Genomic DNA, 20226 nt, shown 5'->3' with positions numbered 1-20226 from the left:
GATCAATTATATCAATAAAAAAAGCTATACCAGTATTCTCTCGTGGGTGTCAAACAGTATACTGGAAAAATCAAATATCTAAATGTGATCAGGAAGAGTGAGGTATGGTTGAAAAGGATGAATAGAACAAAATTAATTCCTATCTTTTTTAGGAACAAACAAAAATGAATTTATATATACTGTATAGACCATAAATGTGATATGTGGCCAGTATATTTTTCTTTAAATCGGTAATTGTTTCCTTTTATTCCATGTTTTAGAAATAAGAAAATACACACAAAATGCAAACTAAATAATGACAAAACTTAAAATTTAAAAGCAGTCATATAAGTTTATAATAATTTATTGGTATAGTAACTGAACAAGAATTGGTACTTCTATGTGACCTGTTTTCAATTATGTCGATTACAGAGCAATTTTAATTACATACTGGGTACCATAATCCATATATAAATCGATCTGGAGTATAAGATGAAGAACTGACTTTCAAGTCAAAAAGTATCAACTTATAGGCCGTAAAATACAGTAATTGATTTCTTACAATAATGTTAACATTGCTGTTTTTCTTGTATGTTCTGCTGTGTTTTGTGCAATATTTACATTGAAAATAATTAGTAACACATTTCTCTTTCCTAATTCCAAATAAAAAGCACATTAAAAATGATTGAAGAAGAAAAAACCTGTACAATATAGGATTCATACTCAGATCTCCTGCCTTATAATATGCTATCTGTACTGTAGACCAAGTGATTGATGCTACAATGTATAGGATTCTTTCATCACGGTTATAAAAGGCTATCAACTGGAGTGAAAATGTTCTATTGGCAATTCACTCCAGTGGATTATGAAAATTATTTCTCTTGGAAAGTCCACTAATTCAGACTTGCATAAATAAATATTTAATATTTACAGACTAGCATAAAATAAATATTAATTATTTACAGACTAGCATAAAATAAATATTTGATATTATTTTTCAACTGCAGTGCTGCATTTAATGTAATCAAAAGACAAACAAATAAATAAATAAAGAATACTGTAATAAAAAGGTTTCCATTTTAAAATACTGAAAGAGCTGGATTTAAATCCTATCTCACTTTCTTACAATGTAAATTTCTGGACGTATCATTTCACAGCTTCTTCAATGCTGACCTGCATATTGCTTCCTCTGAAAAATATAAGTGACACACTGAGATGACATACAGCAAAACACTAATACACTGTAATTATCTGAAAATTGTTCATTCCTTTATCGAAATCTATCTATCTATATGTATATAGACTGCTCCAGTGGACTAGTGGTTAGAGCATTCGCATCAAATGCTGGAGGTCGTGGGGTCGATCCACGGCCGAGTCATACCAAAGACATACAAAAATGGTACTAACAGCTGCCTCGCTTGGCGTTCAGCATTAAAAGGTTAGTGTTAGGACTGGTCTGACTGGTGTCAGGATAATGTGACTGGGTGTGACATCATACTACATGTCTGTGGCATGATGCCCCAGTGCTAGACATGACTATAAACTACCACAGTGCAGATATTGCAACAATGTGACTGAAAAATTATTAAAGCTACTTTAAAAAATCCTAATTACACATTATATATATATATATATATATATATATATATATATATATATATATATATATATATATATATATCACATTAATAGTTTCCATGAGTTTAACTTACACAATAAATCATAAAATCATTGCATTATCTGAAAGAGTTTGCAAACTGTTCAACAGCTGTATGGCTTTTTCTCATATTAGATAATATTTGGTAATGTGCCATATTCTTTGCTTAGAGGCAGCAACTAAATTTGCAGTCATCAGCTTGCAAAACATATGAAAAACATAATACTGTTTATTGCTCTGATTAATTGCTGAAAGCAAAAGGAGTACACATGTATTATTCCCACAAAAGGTCACAACTTATATCAAAAGATATATGTGAAAGCTAATGTTAGAGCAGGAAAACATTAAAACCAATAAAAACAAAATATTTCACTTCCTTGGGCTTGATACAAGGTTTTGTTTCAAAATAAATTTGTATTGCCAATACAGTCTCCTTGTTAACTTAATCATGTTGGAAAAAAACAACAACAGAAAAACATGACAGTATCGCTGAATGATTTACCAGCATGTTCTAAAATGAATCTGGTATATGAATTCCAATCTTATACTAACGATAGAAATCTCATCTCGTGAATGATAAAGTCTTTTTTCTCGCAGAAATTGTAAGGCATTATGGACATCTGCAAACATTGACATATTAAAACGTTACAATTTTTTTGCATCTGCAAAATTATGTGTTACAGCTGACAAAAGATGCAAAATAGAATGTAATGAAGCCAATTTTACAATCACTTACATATTTGTTTGTTCCTTTCTGTTGTTCTCAGTTTGTTTGTTTTTTGTTTTTTTGTTCTTTTATTATAAACTACGCAGACTTGAGAATATTGTTCTTCCAAAGGAAAACAAAAAAATGTCATTGAAAATATTTCATTGGAAATATGTTTGCCAATCGTTGCTTGTTTATTTTTATGAATTTCGGTACACACATTAAGGAGTGTTATAATCAGGGTACAGCATGAAACTGAGACAACAGTGACCTATATACAAGACATGGTTATAGAAACAATATTTTGTTTATAATCCGATGAGGCATGCACATCACGCTTTAAGTGCAGACATCTGTTTTAAAAAAAATTGCCAGCTTAGCTGTATTTGTCATGTAATCAGGACAACGATTATCATCTCAGAAAGGTTTTGTAAACTGAGCCAATAATACGCATGATCTTCCTCTAATCAAGCAAAGGAAAAACATTTATAAGGCTCCAACTTCACACCTGCCTTTTCTTCTTGCTTTAAAACTAGTAAGAGTTAGCAAAAATAGTTCCCAGTTTTATATATGTATCTAGCGCAACACACCACAGAACAGTCCCCAAGCACCTAAGACAGATAATTATTGCAAAATCTACTTGCCAATGCATGTAGGTGAGAATGTCCCATAAAATATTTATAGAACAAATTTGACCAAAGCCATTTACAAAACTACTACAAGCTCTGTGAATATGGACCAGTCTCATGCCTATAACTAAAAGGGTAATTATTCAGTTTTGAAAAATATCTTCAGAGACCAATACCCCATTATCTAATAAATAATCACTAAAATGTATCAAAACTATAAAAAAGAAATGTAATTACAAATGCTCTAATCTTTGATGATACATAATATATTATACAATGGAAATGATACATAATATATTATACAATGGAAATGATACATAATATATTATACAATGGAAATGATACATAACATATTATACAATGGAAATGATACATACTATATTATACAATGGAAATGATACATAATATTCAGGTTCCTACACAAGTTCCCTTCAATTGTAATTGATAAAATGAGCTGCAGGGAATAATTTCTATCCTTTGGAAGGCATGACAGCCAAATGTTTGACATTAATATATCCTAATATATCCAGTTCATAAATTAGTTTGGAAATGAGCACAGTTTTATGATCTTATAATAAAGGAAATGACTTTATTCGATAAAAGGAAATGACTTTATTCAACAAAAGGAAATGACTCTATTCAATAAAAGGAAATCACTTTATTCAATAAAAGAAAATGACTTTATTCAATAAAAGGAAATGAGTCTATTCAACAAAAGGAAATGACTTTATTCAATAAAAGGAAATGACTTTATTCGATAAAAGGAAATGACTTTATTCAATAAAAGGAATAGACTTTATTCAATAAAAAGAAATGACTTTATTCAATAAAATTGCAGAATACTGTAGTGAAATAACACTGAAATGAACTTTGATATTATGCTTTTTCATTTACATCAAGTAATAACATTATTTGTGACAAAATGATGTGTTATCACATAATATCGAAAAATTATAATATGGCTTTATCAGTCTAAATGATGTCAGTCTGTAATAACAATATTTAAGACTGAAAAAAATACCCCGACCATCTTTAACTCATCAAAAGGACAAAAATTTCCATATTTACGGCAAAATAATTACCCCTCTTCTACATTTAATTAACAATTCTCAATTCAACATGTCTATTAATGACAACTCTGAATGTTCTATATTTAGACAAAATGGGCACCATTATGCTGACCCTGGCCTATTCCGATTGGGCAAATGGGCACTGTTATGCTGACCTTGGCCTATTCTGATTGGACAAATGGGCACCATTATGCTGACCATGGCCTATTCTGATTGGACAAATGGGCATTGTTATGCTGACCCTGGCCTATCCTGACTGGGCAAATGGGCATGTTATGCTGACCCTGGCCTATTCTGATTGGACAAATGGGCATTGTTATGCTGACCCTGGCCTATTCTGACTGGGCAAATGGGCATTGTTATGCTGACCCTGGCCTATTCTCATTAGACAAATGGGCATTGTTATGCTGACCTTGGCCTATTCTGACTGGGCAAAATGGGCATTATTATGATAAGCCTGGCCTATTCTTAAATGTGTCTTTAGCTTCATGAATAAATGCATTAGTTCCAAATACTGTTTTTGGTAAACTGCAAGATTTCCTGCTGAAGTTGATGTAACAACTTGATTTTTATTGTACGCATGTAAGTCTAATTTTGCCTGTGTTTGCAAAAATGTTGATGATGCTAAACCATCATGATTTACATTAGGGCTGTTCCAGTAAAATATACTTGGGACATAGGGAAGGCACCTTTAATGTGTGGTAGTCACCAAAGATGCAATTTAGAACTTTGTATTATTTTCATATGAACTCTGAATAATCAGAGTACCCTTGCATACAATTTCTTAAAAATGCCTTCCCTAGGTACCATGTCAGTTTAAATAGTACAGACTTACTTTAGTAAAGCTAAAGACAAATTTTACTATGATTTTGCCAAATGGTTTGCTTTTCTTATGCCTTCAGTGCCCTGTTATTAAACAAAAGTATTGTTTAACTTAGATGCACTACTATGGTACATCAGAAAATATTCACAGCTTAATAATTAAATTAAACAACAATAAATGAGATATGCATATTTACATACATACATGTACATACATACACATGCACGTACATAAACAATGCTATATAGAGGGAATAAAAAAGACACAAACTAACAGAGGTGCATGTGTGAATAATTAATTAGCAGGTGCTATTAAGACATGGAAAGATGGACAGACAAAAATATTCCTATTTTGTTATCATACAATGAATACTTTAACTGTGGATACTTTAAACCTCTTACATTTTTTTTATATTGTCCATACCCTGAAACATATATGTTACTTACCTGAATGTATTGGAAAAATCTGACACAAACATTTGAAATGAACGTGAAACATCATTACCTGTTAACATTTTCTTTAATTCATCCAGCTTTGTAAGCTTTTCCTTGTCAGTGGACTTTAGTTTCTGATAAAGTCGAAGATGAAATTCTTGAAAAATACCGGGTAAGACAGGAGATACCTGGAAAAAGGAATCTCATTCTATATGTGAAATTCTTTAAATAAATCCAAATATTAAATACATACTTAAATATAATAAATCTATATCTATATATATATATATATATATATATATATATATATATATATATATATATATATAAACACACATACATGTACAGATATATATAGACCCTGAGAGCATCCACTAGCCTATGAAAAAAATCTTTTCTCTTCATATTTGGTACATTTCATTTACTAGTCAAGCCTTTTGATAGGTGAACAACATATTTCTATCAAATCTGGGTTTACTTTCTGACCATTTTAATTCATCTTTTGAAAAATACTTATTAATAGATATGATGTTGCTGATGACCTTCCATGGTAAATAAATGAAATAAGAAAAGATACTTACAGAATCTTTCTCCAGTATAACACCTGTGTCCTCCTGTCCTTTACGGTAAAAGTACAATTTCATTATGGGGTCTTCTGACATCTGACCATAGTCAAATCTGAGCTCCTGAAAGCATGTTTAATTTCATTATGTAAGTATAAAAATCAACCATATTATAATGTAAGGCATGAATTTTAGTATCTACAGCAAAAGGCCTTTGTGACTTGTCGACAAAAAAAGTACCTTGTAAAATAAAACATCCCATAAAACATTTAAAGCAGTACAGGAAGAAGTGTCAGACACATATATGGAAAGATGGACCAACTGGATAAACTTGTTTCTTAAGGTAGTGGTTAATCAAAATAAAATACTTATAACAGGTCTCTACTCAAACCTACAACAATGCAGATTCAGTGGGACTCGGACTAACAACAATGCCAATTTAGTGTTCAGAAGCAAATGCTCTAACTTCAAATGAATCAGACATATTACACATTTCAAAAAGAACAATTCCAGCAACAATGAACCTAGTTGATGATAATTTCTGAGGATGGACAAATGCATATTTGCAAATCAATAATGAGCAAAAATAAACAACTGCAGAAAATATACAGTTTAAACACTGTCTTCATGAAGGATATCCAAAGCATAAATGCCTACTGTAATGTTCTGGCTGCAAAGTACTTGATGTTTCAAATATTAATATTTGTTAAAAAAAGGAGAACATAGGTCTTTAATTCAAATTTTCTCCCCTGCGATTCCCTTTAAACATTGTTGTGTAATCAACCAGTGGTTACTCTAGTGTTAATACGCCAAAAGCAAAATTACAGAGCACTGAATAGCAATCCTCATTTTAAACTGTAATGATCATTTTATGCATTTGCTTACTGTTCATGGGGTGCTGGGTGACCAAGTGGTCTAAAATGCTTGCATTTACCAATCACTGCCATCTCACCTCTGACAGTGTGGGTTCACATCTCAGGTTTGGCCTATGTGGGTGTGTGAAAGAGTTTGCTAGTGGCTTCCCGAGGGTCAGTGGTTCTTACATGGGTTTGCCCAGGTTCTTCCTCCACCAATTACACTGGCCACAATGTATAGCCTATCTTGCTCTGAGAAATGGTATTAAACCCAAAGTAATATCAACAACTTACTCTTCATTACACGAATTTCTGCCAATGGACTATCTGTATTTTAAAAATGTGTATGCAGTATGTGTAAAGAAATATGCACCATTTGTATTTTGTATTCTTTGATATTTCTACAAAACCAACTGGCTAAAACTTGATGAAAGACTGGTAGTCTTTATGCCATTTTGAGTAAACTGTTTCAAAACATGTACATGAAAAAATGAGAAAATCATCAAAAATGGAGTTGAAACTGTAAACTGATATAAAAATGAACAGTGTCTACTTATAGATGGAGACGTTAATTTTTTGGTAATTTAAAAACTACTTAGATGCCACTGGTATATTTTGAACAGGCTGTAAAAATGAACATGAATGAGATCAGGATCTACTGTGTTGATAACTAACACTGTTCATAAAAACTGGATCAAATGATAAAATAAATAGTACCCAAACCTCTATTTCTACATCCTCTGGAATTTTTAGCTCCATCTCCTTCACTGTATTCTCTATGTGTACCCTGATCTGGAATAAAATTTGAGGAATGAAAAATACAACTTTAATTTTGACTGATATGTCGATATTTAAAATCACATGATGGTAATAAATATAATACCTAAATGCCAATAATGTCTGAGCACATCATCTAAGTTTAACAATTAAATCGACAATTTTTAAATAACTGTCTCTGAAATACCTGTGTACCTCACCTGTTATAAAGCTCAGTACCATTCATATTTTCATTTTATTATACGTTTCATAATAAGATGTGTGTGTGTGATTTGGATTTTTAACATAGCTTTAACAATTTTTCAGTCACATCGCTACAATGTCTGCTGTGTGGCATTTTATAGTGATATCTAGCACTGGGGCATCATGTTGCAGACATGTAGCATGATGTCCCAACCAGTCACATTATCCTGACACCAGGCCGACCAGTCCTAACACTAACCTCTTAATGCTGAGCACCTAGTGAGGCTGCTATCAGTACCATTTTTATAAATCTTTGGTATGACTTGTATGGGATTTGAACCCATGGCCTTCCACATCCGTGGCAGAAAAAAAGGTATATTGCCACCATCCATGGAAACATCTTTTTTATTGGCGATAACATTTTTGGAATCATTTTCTTTATTCCCTTACAAGTATATATGTTGTTATGTTGATTATTCAGAGTTCTTTCCATATTTAGGCCTATTTTATTTTTTTCTTCTTTATTCCTCTCTCTCTCTCCAACCTTTCTTCTCTCTCCCACTATCAGAATGAACAGAAATCTGAAGACTGTTGATCCAGCAATGTTCACTGTATCAATCCATGGTTGTAGATTGTAATGAGCCATTGTAAAACAGCATATTAAATACCGAATTTTATTTCATGCATTATATTTAAAAATAATAATCATTTGTAAGCTATAATTAGGTTGTTTGCTTGGGTTTGAGTTCTAGTCCAATCCCTATGATCTTAGAAGGTTCTAGTAATGAACCTGCTTACAGTTTGGGGTAACTTTCTCTTGGCATGATTGGGTTATTGTGACACTGAACAGATGGGGTTGTATTGCGACGTAATTCAAGTAGGGATGAATTGTGACATAGAATCAAAGAAAAGAAGTAAACAGGTATTCATTCCTATTCCTATTTTAATATCAGCCGTTTAGTTGTGTTCAGTTAAAATATGAGAAAATTTACATACATGGTTCCCATGCTTTTCTAAATAAAAATTTCCAGATCTTTTCTATGTTTTCTTCAGGATGAAATTAACTTTTTCAAGGTTAACATATGACCATTACTGAATGGAATGAAAGAACATTTTGGATTATAAAACATGCATTTTCCAAATCTGAAGATGTTTCTCTTTCAAGACTCTCCAAAACATGTATGTCAGAAAAGATAATCATGTACAAAACCACAAAATGAGTCACACGAAACAAATTTGACTATATTCCTCTAAATCGGCATTTAAAGCCATTTCAATGTATAGAACACAAATTCTAACATTATTTTGCTGACCTGCATTATGTTGCCAAGTGGTAAAAAAATAATGAACATAAATTAGTTTTGTTTCCTTTCAAACCTTTAAATCTAATGAATTATATAGCAATATATATATATATATATATATATATATATATATATATATATATATATATATATATATATATATATAAGTCTTATAAAAAGTAAACATTTCAAATTACAGTATATAAAAAACAACGCAAATAATTAAAGCCTTGACTTGTAATGAAGAGAGTTCAACCCTGTATTTATCTGTGCCAATAAAATCCCAAACAAGATTTGTCAAACAACCTAATCTCCTTAAGAGGATCAGGTTAGAAAATCCATAATTTAAAAAACATTTTAAAATGGATTGATTTACTAGTACAATAGTATCAATACAGTGGTTTTCTTCTTTTGGTATTAATCAATTCAGTAATTCATGAGAGAATTTTCCTTTTAAAGAATCATTTTTTTTCGGCAATGAATATAACTGATGCTTGTGCCAAAGCATGATATCTATGTGCAAGTCTGAAGAAGCTTGCTTATTCCCATTATCACAGCCAATGAGTCATTGCATAATGGTGTAGCTATTAATTAAACCTTGCTTACAATTAGTCCGAATTTCCTCTCACCTGCATTATGTTGTTATGTGGAAACAACATAATGGCCGTAACTTATTTTGTTTCTTTACAAACCTTTAATTCCAAAGAATTCTAGAGCAATATATGTCCATGTTATACAAAGTAAACATTTCCTATCAGAGTATGAAAAAAAACCCCCAACAAATGCAAAGTATTATAATCTTATCTTATAACAAAAAAAGTTTAACTCTGAATTTATGTGTGCCCAAAAAAAATATCAAGATTTTTCAACCAAGCTAAACTCCTTAAGATGATCTGATTAAAAGTTCCATCACTTAATGACATTTACAAAAGGATTCACACCAACACTTTAGCTTCCTGATGGGATTCACACCAACACTTATTCAAGTGGATTTAGCTTCCTGATGGGATTCACACCAACACTCTATTCAAGTGGATTTAGCTTCCTGATGGGATTCACACCAACACTCTATTCAAGTGGATTTAGCTTCCTGATGGGATTCACACCAACACTCTATTCAAGTGGATTTAGCTTCCTGATGGGATTCATACCAACACTCTATTCAAGTGGATTTAGCTTCCTGATGGGATTCACACCAACACTATTCAAGTGGATTTAGCTTCCTGATGGGATTCACAACAACACTATTCAAGTGGATTTAGCTTCCTGATGGGATTCACAACAACACTCTATTCAAGTGGATTTAGCTTCCTGATGGGATTCACACCAACACTCTATTCAAGTGGATTTAGCTTCCTGATGGGATTCACACCAACACTCTATTCAAGTGGATTTAGCTTCCTGATGGGATTCACACCAACACTCTATTCAAGTGGATTTAGCTTCCTGATGGGATTCATACCAACACTCTATTCAAGTGGATTTAGCTTCCTGATGGGATTCACACCAACACTATTCAAGTGGATTTAGCTTCCTGATGGGATTCACAACAAAACTATTCAAGTGGATTTAGCTTCCTGATGGGATTCACACCAACACTCTATTCAAGTGGATTTAGCTTCCTGATGGGATTCACACCAACACCCTATTCAAGTGGATTTAGCTTCCTGATGGGATTCACACCAACACTATTCAAGTGGATTTAGCTTCCTGATGGGATTCACAACAACACTATTCAAGTGGATTTAGCTTCCTGATGGGATTCACAACAACACTCTATTCAAGTGGATTTAGCTTCCTGATGGGATTCACAACAACACTATTCAAGTGGATTTAGCTTCCTGATGGGATTCACACCAACACTCTATTCAAGTGGATTTAGCTTCCTGATGCGATTCACACCAACACTCTATTCAAGTGGATTTAGCTTCCTGATGGGATTCACACCAACACTCTATTCAAGTGGATTTAGCTTCCTGATGGGATTCATATCAACACTCTATTCAAGTGGATTTAGCTTCCTGATGGGATTCACAACAACACTATTCAAGTGGATTTAGCTTCCTGATGGGATTCACAACAACACTCTATTCAAGTGGATTTAGCTTCCTGATGGGATTCACAACAACACTATTCAAGTGGATTTAGCTTCCTGATGGGATTCACACCAACACTCTATTCAAGTGGATTTAGCTTCCTGATGGGATTCACAACAACACTCTATTCAAGTGGATTTAGCTTCCTGATGGGATTCACACCAACACTATTCAAGTGGATTTAGCTTCCTGATGGGATTCACACCAACACTCTATTCAAGTGGATTTAGCTTCCTGATGCGATTCACACCAACACTCTATTCAAGTGGATTTAGCTTCCTGATGGGATTCACACCAACACTCTATTCAAGTGGATTTAGCTTCCTGATGGGATTCATATCAACACTCTATTCAAGTGGATTTAGCTTCCTGATGGGATTCACAACAACACTATTCAAGTGGATTTAGCTTCCTGATGGGATTCACAACAACACTCTATTCAAGTGGATTTAGCTTCCTGATGGGATTCACAACAACACTATTCAAGTGGATTTAGCTTCCTGATGGGATTCACACCAACACTCTATTCAAGTGGATTTAGCTTCCTGATGGGATTCACACCAACACTCTATTCAAGTGGATTTAGCTTCCTGATGCAATTCACACCAACACTCTGTTCAAGTGGATTTAGCTTCCTGATGAGATTCATGCCAACACTCTATTCAAGTGGATTTAGCTTCCTGATGGGATTCACACCAACACTCTATTCAAGACTGATGAATTGTAGCATGTTACCATTTCCATTTTTTGCCATTCATTTATAATTACTTACACTCCAAACCATCTACACCAGCTTTCCCCCATTTCCCATTTTAGTTTATCTGGACCAATTTGCATGATGAATATTTTACAAAAGATTGTACCCTTCCACTTTCCTAAACAATGTTAATAAACTAAACAATAACCCCAAGCTATACAAAGTTTATTCCATGTTGATATATTTTTGCAGGAGAAAATCACAAAGTCCTCAGCTGATGCTCATGACTACAGTTTGTCTATTACAAAGATTTGGGTGTTATTTACTGTACAAATCAGCAAATGACAGTTTATGTCTATTACCATGATAGACCCAGAAAAAAACGTTAAACTCTTAAACAAAAGATTATAGTAAAACTCAAACAGGTCATGAATACATTCGACACGGAATATTTCACTAATGGGTGTAATTTTTTAGAATTTGATTCTATATACCTTTACGTGGCAAGTATTCACTTCATTTGGAATCTTATACATTCATATTCCTTGTTAGGTCATTAATTATATGCTATGAGATGTGCATTGGACAAAATTACCCTAAAGGTGTGAACCAGTACAATCCGGATTGAATGTCGTGTGCTGTGAAAGCTACACATAATGATATGCAAATTTTATAGTATGCTATACTGTAACAATTTTACACTCAACATGCTCTTTCTCTGCTCTAATTTAGTACATGGCCACCTTTGTAAAAGAATATAGTGATCAATAATTTTCATCTGGAAGTTTCTTGCTGACAGAGAATTCAATAATCAGGACTGAATAGACTCTGGTTAAAGAAAACTAGTTTTAAATTTTAAACAAACAATTTAAAATGAGTAAATCTGCATACATGATCCATGTGACTTTTACTATGAATCAATTCAACATGTGTTTGCTTTGCTGACGAACAAAATTTCTTTTAATTGTCAAATGCAGAAATTATTACTATACCTCTGCCATCTTCTTCTCCAGGTCCTCACCTTTAACAACCTGAAAGATAAATGACTTGGACACGAGATTGGTTTCATGCAAGTATTATTCTCTATACTCTTTGAATGGTTATGTTGTAAACAGAGCAGAAATTAATACCAAGCTGGAAGAAACAATTTGCAGGACAAAGTGTCCAGTCAAGAAAAATATATAATATTCTTTGATGAAACAAACCTTAAATGCTTCTATGCAATCAAACTGGCTAACATGGTGGTATCTTCCATTAAAATATGCTTTCAAATGAAATAACAATTTCCTTTTCAAATGCATATGTCTTAAGACATTCTTTAACTGGTTAACCTTGATGATGAAAAGGTAAATTTGTTACATTTACACTTGGCATTAAAGTATAGTATTATCTGGAGGAAACTAATTTGGTTAATTTTAGATCATAAGCTATTTCTATTACACGAGGAAGGTCAGCTATGCTAGAATATTCAGTCTTATATTGAGACAGTAACCAGAAAATATTCAATCTTTATTTGAGCCAATACTGTGAGAATATTCAATTATATATAGACACAGTAACCTGAGAAAATTCTGTCTTATATTGCAACAGTAATCAGAGAATATTCAATTTTATATTAAAACAGTAATCTGAAATTAATCTGTCACGAAAACAAATTTAGTCAAGTTATCTAACTATGCAAAACTGACATCATCACGTAAATTATGGCAAGAAAATAATAAGTCAAAGTAAAGAAAAGATAAAAACTACGTAGTAAAATTATTGTTACACATTCTGACAAAAGAAAAGAACCCAGAGACATGATACCCCTACTGGAATATCCATGACTAATTTGTACAATTGTCTTTCATGGATCCTCTCTATCAAATCCTGAGCATCTCTGTATAACTCCTCAGAGCTATCTCGTATCTTAAACAACAAGTCATCAGTCATTTTTAGAAATCTGTTAAGTTTATCTTGGTCTTTTAGATCATCCTGCTTTCTGAGTGGAAATAAATCTATTCTTTCTCTGAAATAAAAAAGTCATATAATCAGTAAGTACAATACAGTGTGCTTTGCCAAATAAAATCAGTTCCAGTTTAAGAATAGTGGGAAGGGAGTTAACTGACTTTTCTTCACATGCATTTTTAAATGATAGCAGGACAGAAACTGACTTTTTCTTCACATGCATTTTTAAATGATAGCAGGACAGAAACCGACTTTTTCGTCACATGCATTTTAAAATTACAGCAGGACAGAAACTGACTTTTCCATCACATGCCAGAGAAGGACCTTGTTGTAAAGAGTTGCACTTCTGAACTGTCCTCAGACTTGGAGCTCTTATTGCTTCACAATAGTTAAAATGACATCACATTAACTTGATGACGTGGATTACTATTAGAAATACCGTATTTACCAAATATACTGGGACAAGATAAAATAACTTTTTTTCCTGTCCCAGAACTTATGCTGAAATTTTTTTCACCTAGGTCATGTGATCCAAGACTTAAGAAACGAAATAAATCTGAATTTCATTTGTGCTCCCCCAATGCTCATTGCAATAAAAAAAAAGATCATTTGATAACAAAAAGAAAGAAACTAACCTCGTATTGTTATCATTTATTCCCTTTCTTTCAACATAAGCATTATAGAATAAAATATATCCATGAAATCCATATACGTAGCGTAGACTTCCATGCTATAGCAGATATCGATTATGTCTGATAACACACACAACATTGTTCACTGACATGAACATTGAGAAACAAATTGCGTTTGGTTGTGCTGAAAGGTTTGAATATGTTATGTTACAAAAGTATCATTACTATTTACCCGCAGACATCAATGCTCCTTTGTGTTAATTATTACTACAGATGCCAAGCACAAAGAAGCCCAGGTGGTGAATAAACACAACTTGCAGTGAGCAGTAAACTCCTTCTTTGAACTTACCGACACGACATCAAAGACAAAGATTATTTTTATTACAAAGCAAGCTGACCTCAGAAGCTGACTTTGGTTACCTTCTTTTTTGTAAGGATATCAATACAAGGTTAATTTATTGCAAAGCAAGCTGACATCGGAGGCCGACTATGCATTCTTTTAAGTGTGCCATTTTTATTTTTAATATACAAAGATGTCTGAGATATGGAAACAAACTTTGGTTCCTTTTTCTGGTATTCATGGGAATTTTGAAAGTAAATTGAAACAATAGAGCAAATTTTAATGTGACACAGACATGCATGACCCAGCGTTGCCCAGGATATTTGGAGAAAATAAAATCATGTGTTGAATTTGTGCAGGCCAGAAGAGAAGCAGACAATTTCGCAAACAAGAGGGAAATAATCGACTGATATATTGAAGACAATTGCCACTCACGGATGATACAGTGTTAGGTGCAAAATAATCAACATTGAATTATATCCAGGTCTACTTTATGACAGTATCTTGCAAATAAAAATCATTTGAAAACACATTTACTTGAGTGCAGGTGACAATCTTTATGCCAGCATGGGTTACAAAAGTATCATTACTATTTACCCGCAGACAGCAATGCTCCTTTGTATTAATTATAACTATAAATGCCAAGCACATAGAAGCCCAGGTGCAGTAAACTCCTTCTTTGAACTTAATGACAAGACAACAAAGACAAAGGTTATTTTTATTACAAAGTGAGCCGACCTCGGAAGCTGACTTTGGATACTCTGAAGTGTTTTGCTTTAAAAAGGATATCAATACAAAGGTTATTTTATTGTAAAGCAAGCTGACCTCAGAAGCCAACAATAGATTCTTTTAATGTGCTGATTTTTTTTGTTGAATATATAAAGATGGCTGAAATATGGAAGTTAACACTGCTATTCATGGTAATTTGGTAAATAAATTGAAACAATGAAACAATTTGTAAAGCGACACAATATAGTGCTTCATGTAAAGACATCGATGGCCCAGTGTCGCCCAGAAGATTTGGAGAAAATAAAATCATGATGAGTTCGTGAAGGCCAGAAGAGAAGCAGATGATTTTGCCGACAATATGATCACTAACATGGATGAAATTCTAGTGTACTTTAATCGCATTCCTGGATGGACTGATAAGATGGGGGTCAAAAGTGTGAGAATTAGACTGGTGCAAATTTTAAAATATCTGACTTTAGTCCTTGCAGTTTCTGCTTCAGGTGATGTGTTGCCTCTAACAATTTTTCACAGTATGAGAAAGTTAAAAAAAATAATAATTCACCAAAACAATGGATCCTTCGTGTGCTGGAGAAGGGTTGTGTTGATGAGATGCTGATGCAATGGATTAAAGAGTTTTATCTCAAATACAGTTTTATATTTTTCAAAATAAAATTTCAGTAGGAGTGCATTTTCCAACATGTAATTTTTGAATGATTTAAAAGGTGTCCCACAACTTATGACTCAAAAAGAATTATGTGTTCCAGAACATAGAGTGCACAAAAAAAATTACTTTAAAAATGAATTTATGGTGTCCCAACATATACAGTAAATACAGTATGCTATTTAAACCAAATGATTCTTCATTTTCTTCTAATCTATTTAATGTAAATATTACAGAAAAAACATTAAAAATCACACGGAAAGTATTTCATTGCTTGTTGAAAGATAAGTTTAATATTATTTCCAACACCTATCATTTTACAAGTATCTATTCTTTACACATCTAGCCGTCACTTGTGGATGATATTATTGTGAAAAAATACAGCCACTGTATAATAGTGCATAACAGTGGCATTAGTAATATCCATAATATGGTTTTCACAATGTCCCAAAAAAAAGTACCAATAGCAACTTGAGATAAATTACTTAAGCAAATTTTAGGGATTTAAATCAAGAAATATAAATAAAATCTCTTTGTTTTAAACCTTTTCATGTTGCTTACATATATGATGACTGGTGAAGTTTACTGCATTTGCCAGCCTATAGGACAATACTTTTCGACCAAAATATCTAACTTCATCTTATACTCTGAATTGGCTAATATATGGATTATGTCATCTGAATTGCTTTATCGTATGTCAGGTAATTTTTTGTATGGAAAAAGATTCTCTGAAGTTATTCTTCCTCAAACTTGTCAATTCTAATGCACATATATGTAATCAAATTTAAACAACGTATATTACAAACAATGTGTATTACTAGAGCAGGCTTCATTTGCATAATCACATCTGATTTATGTGAATTTTTAATACTGACAATCATGTAATTGTTCAAAATCCTTCTCAGTGTGGGGTATTTTTTTCATACACAATCTCTTCCCTAAAATGAATATGTTTTACTTAAAGTATTATAAACAGTGTAAAACATATTCATTTTGGGGATGAGATTGTGTATGAAAAAAATACCCCACACTGAGAAGGATTTTAAACAATTACATGATTGTCAGTATTAAAAATTCACATAAATCAGAAGTGATTATGCAAATGAAGCCTGCACCAGTAATATACATTGTTTGTAATATACGTTGCTTGTAATATACATTGTTTGTAATACATGTTGTTTAAATTTGATTATATATATGTGCATTAGAATTGACAAGTTTGAGGATGAATAACATGACAAAGTCAAATATTCATCAAAATTATCTTCTTGCACCTCACGATCAAATAAAAATTATGCCACATAATGAGAGAGAGAGATGGCTTGACAATAGTAATCTGTACTGTTCACTTACCTGATTACAGTGATCTTACTCATGTACAAGTGCAGTACTATATTTCATTATCAATTAACAGGTAAGCAGTTCCTTCTAATTTTAGTCACCACTTCCACCGTCCAAGAATCACATGGCTTTGTAGTGCTATTTACATGTTAATTAAAATATGCTTCAACCGCAGTCAGGCTTTCCAAGCTAATACCTGTTTGAGGTCAAGATTTGGCTGACCAGATCAAATTAGTGTGGCTACCAATAGGGAAATAAGGCTAACATAGGTATTATAAATATGGTACTATATAATGAAAGGAAATGCCAGTTATTCATGTAAATTTCTCAAAGAGTGACATTTTTGAACTTGCTGATTGAACTGACAGTTTAAAGTAACATTTAGCAGGAGCAAAGACAAAAAACAATTGCCACTTAAGTATAGGAACAGTACATGCACTTTAAAAAAAAATTATATGTTGGGAAGCAGTGTATCCCCCAGGGGTGTAAAACTGAGGGTATAAAAAACCCCTAGGTGTCAAAACTGGGGGTCAAATAAAAAATGTGGGGTCAAAAATGTACTGACAAATTTTCATACAACTCATACTTTTTCAGCTTGAAATAAGATATTGCACAACATACTCTCACTCTCTCTCTTTCTCTAAACATACAAATACACCAACATGCACAATTAACAAACAAATGCATTGTCCATTCAAAGAATACTTTTATTAGTTCATTTTTCTTTTAAAGTCGTACTTTTAACAGTCTCCTCAACAATATTATAGCCCAACACATTACATATAAGCCAATACAAAAAGCCAAATAAATCTTTTTAACCAAATGGGAGTTAATTGACTGCCTTTCATCAAATGTATACTATCATAGGTTTCATTCTACTTCGTCCTAGAACACATTTATCCAAATATCAAGGAGGATACTGATTCATCTTCTTTCTAGTAAGTTACACTTGAACTTTAAGATCTTTCTTTTATTGCAGTAAAAGTTAAAAACCAACAAAATCTGCAATGACCCGCTGACTTTGTAATCCAAATAACGCATTTGTCTCTGCAAGTTTACTGATTTCTATGTTGTGAAATAATATCTTAGGTTATAATGTGTTCTCCAGATATCTTATGGCGAATGAGGGCCTATTTTTAAAAATTCTAAAATCCTGTCATGAAAGGATTATTCACTTTTGCAGTCTTTGCAATCACGCGATCAGAAGTCACACCGGTAATCATAATAAATATTCCAGTCAAGGGAATAATTTTCTCCATTTTTCATTAAAGTTAGATCCACAGTTGCTCTTTTGTGTTCTGCTTCTTTCACTTTCTTCGCTAATTTTTTAGTGCATGACATTTTAATCTGGCGATCACTTTCTAGTGCAAAGAGGCTTGATGTTAAATATCTAGAACAGCTTGCTGAGCTCGATGGAAATCGCAAGAAGCTCACGAGATTAGGGGAAGATACTCCGTCATAACATTGCCTATGCTAGTCTGGTTCATTGTTTTATATGTTCCCTGAGTTGCACTGTGCTATACGAATACAGAAGCGCAAGGCAAGGAGCAAACAAAGCGGGGAACCAGTCAAAGCCTATACACAAAGTATTTATGATGCCATCCATCGTCCAATGCATTGGGTATTAAATAAATCAAGATCATATTATGAAAATCCTTTGCGTCAAAAAAACGCATGGTAACAAAATGTGTGCATCAATTTTCTCCAGCGTGCATCCCTGATGCACAAATGTGCATAAAGGGAAACACTGGTTGGGAAGGAAGAGGTTATTATGCTTGCAAAGAAAATTAGACAGCATGTGAAATGGTCATTCTTGGATCTTAACTTAAATGGATATCACTACTGTGTGAATATTTAAATTCTGAAAGAGTATGGTATGTATTTTCATAGTTTACATTTACTATTTAATTTATTAATGTTTTTTTCTCTTTGACAAAAGCTTCAGCTAAACAGGGGCAATAAAGTATTAAAAGAAAACATGAAAGCTGAAATCCATCTCTCTCTCTCATACATATCAAGCCATATTTTATTTTGAGCATGAGGTACAAGAATGTGCATCTCTCTCTATACCTCTCTTTTATAAAAACTGTGGAAAATGCATTTTAGCATTAATGATGCAATTTTCTATTGCTGGTAATCTGATTTAGCAAACAATGATACTTTTAATATTTATGAAACCGAAAGTTGTTATAGTTTGATTCCTCACAGCATCACAAACTTGATACTATCTGTAAATTTTCAGGTCAATGTCACTATATGCAGCTAAAAGTATATAATACTTTTAAAATACTTTGTGTGAATCAAATTAGGTACTTTTAGTTACATTTTACAATCCTGACTGGAAAGGTTGCCAAGTTACAGATAGGTTAAAATTCACAATGCTGTGTGGAATGAAGTGAAAAAGATGAAGCTGAGGAATTGATCTGGGCTCATCTTATAATCAGCATAAAACTTATATATGGATGAAAGATGGAAAATTTACCAAATTTGCTCATTCAACTTATACTCCGCATTGACTTATTGGAAGGTAAATACGTTACTTGAACACTGAGACATTACTAACTGGACAATTCTTCTATTAACAAAAATACCAAAGAAAGCAGTTAACTCCTTTTATCAATGGCAAAGTATGAATATATAACAATGAAAACTCAACTACTTCAAAAAAAACAGATATAGGATGTCTATAAACTGGAACAAATAAAGAAGAAAAAAAAATTGATGACAAGATTCAGATATGAAGCCAAAAATTAAACTTCTTTCAAGCAATGTTTACTCAGAAGAAGATTTTTGGCAACAATAAA

General features: G+C 32.7%; 1 protein-coding gene across 4 annotated transcripts in view; it reads right to left on the bottom strand.

Annotated features, from left to right (window-relative positions):
* Positions 1–327: 327 nt before the first annotated feature.
* Positions 328–20226, bottom strand: part of LOC149792036 (deoxynucleoside triphosphate triphosphohydrolase SAMHD1-like) — a 62667-nt gene continuing 42768 nt past the window's right edge. For 3 of the 4 annotated variants that reach the window (XM_089970526.1, XM_089970528.1, XM_089970529.1), the window contains 6 exons: positions 13579–13780; positions 12765–12803; positions 7433–7507; positions 5880–5984; positions 5369–5486; positions 328–1168 (listed from right to left, as the gene is read on the bottom strand). In XM_089970526.1, the coding sequence (XP_089826652.1) occupies positions 1131–1168; positions 5369–5486; positions 5880–5984; positions 7433–7507; positions 12765–12803; positions 13579–13780 (577 nt within the window). In that variant the 3' untranslated portion in view covers positions 328–1130. The remainder of the gene's footprint in view (positions 1169–5368; positions 5487–5879; positions 5985–7432; positions 7508–12764; positions 12804–13578; positions 13781–20226) is intronic. The other variant, XM_089970527.1, reaches the window with a different exon arrangement.

This window comes from Sinohyriopsis cumingii, chromosome 9 (assembly GCF_028554795.1).
Source record: "Sinohyriopsis cumingii isolate HCF-2022 chromosome 9, ASM2855479v2, whole genome shotgun sequence".
NCBI lineage: Eukaryota > Metazoa > Mollusca > Bivalvia > Unionida > Unionidae > Sinohyriopsis > Sinohyriopsis cumingii.
Note: the sequence above shows the minus strand (reverse complement) of the source record. Positions and strands in the feature narration are given on the sequence as shown.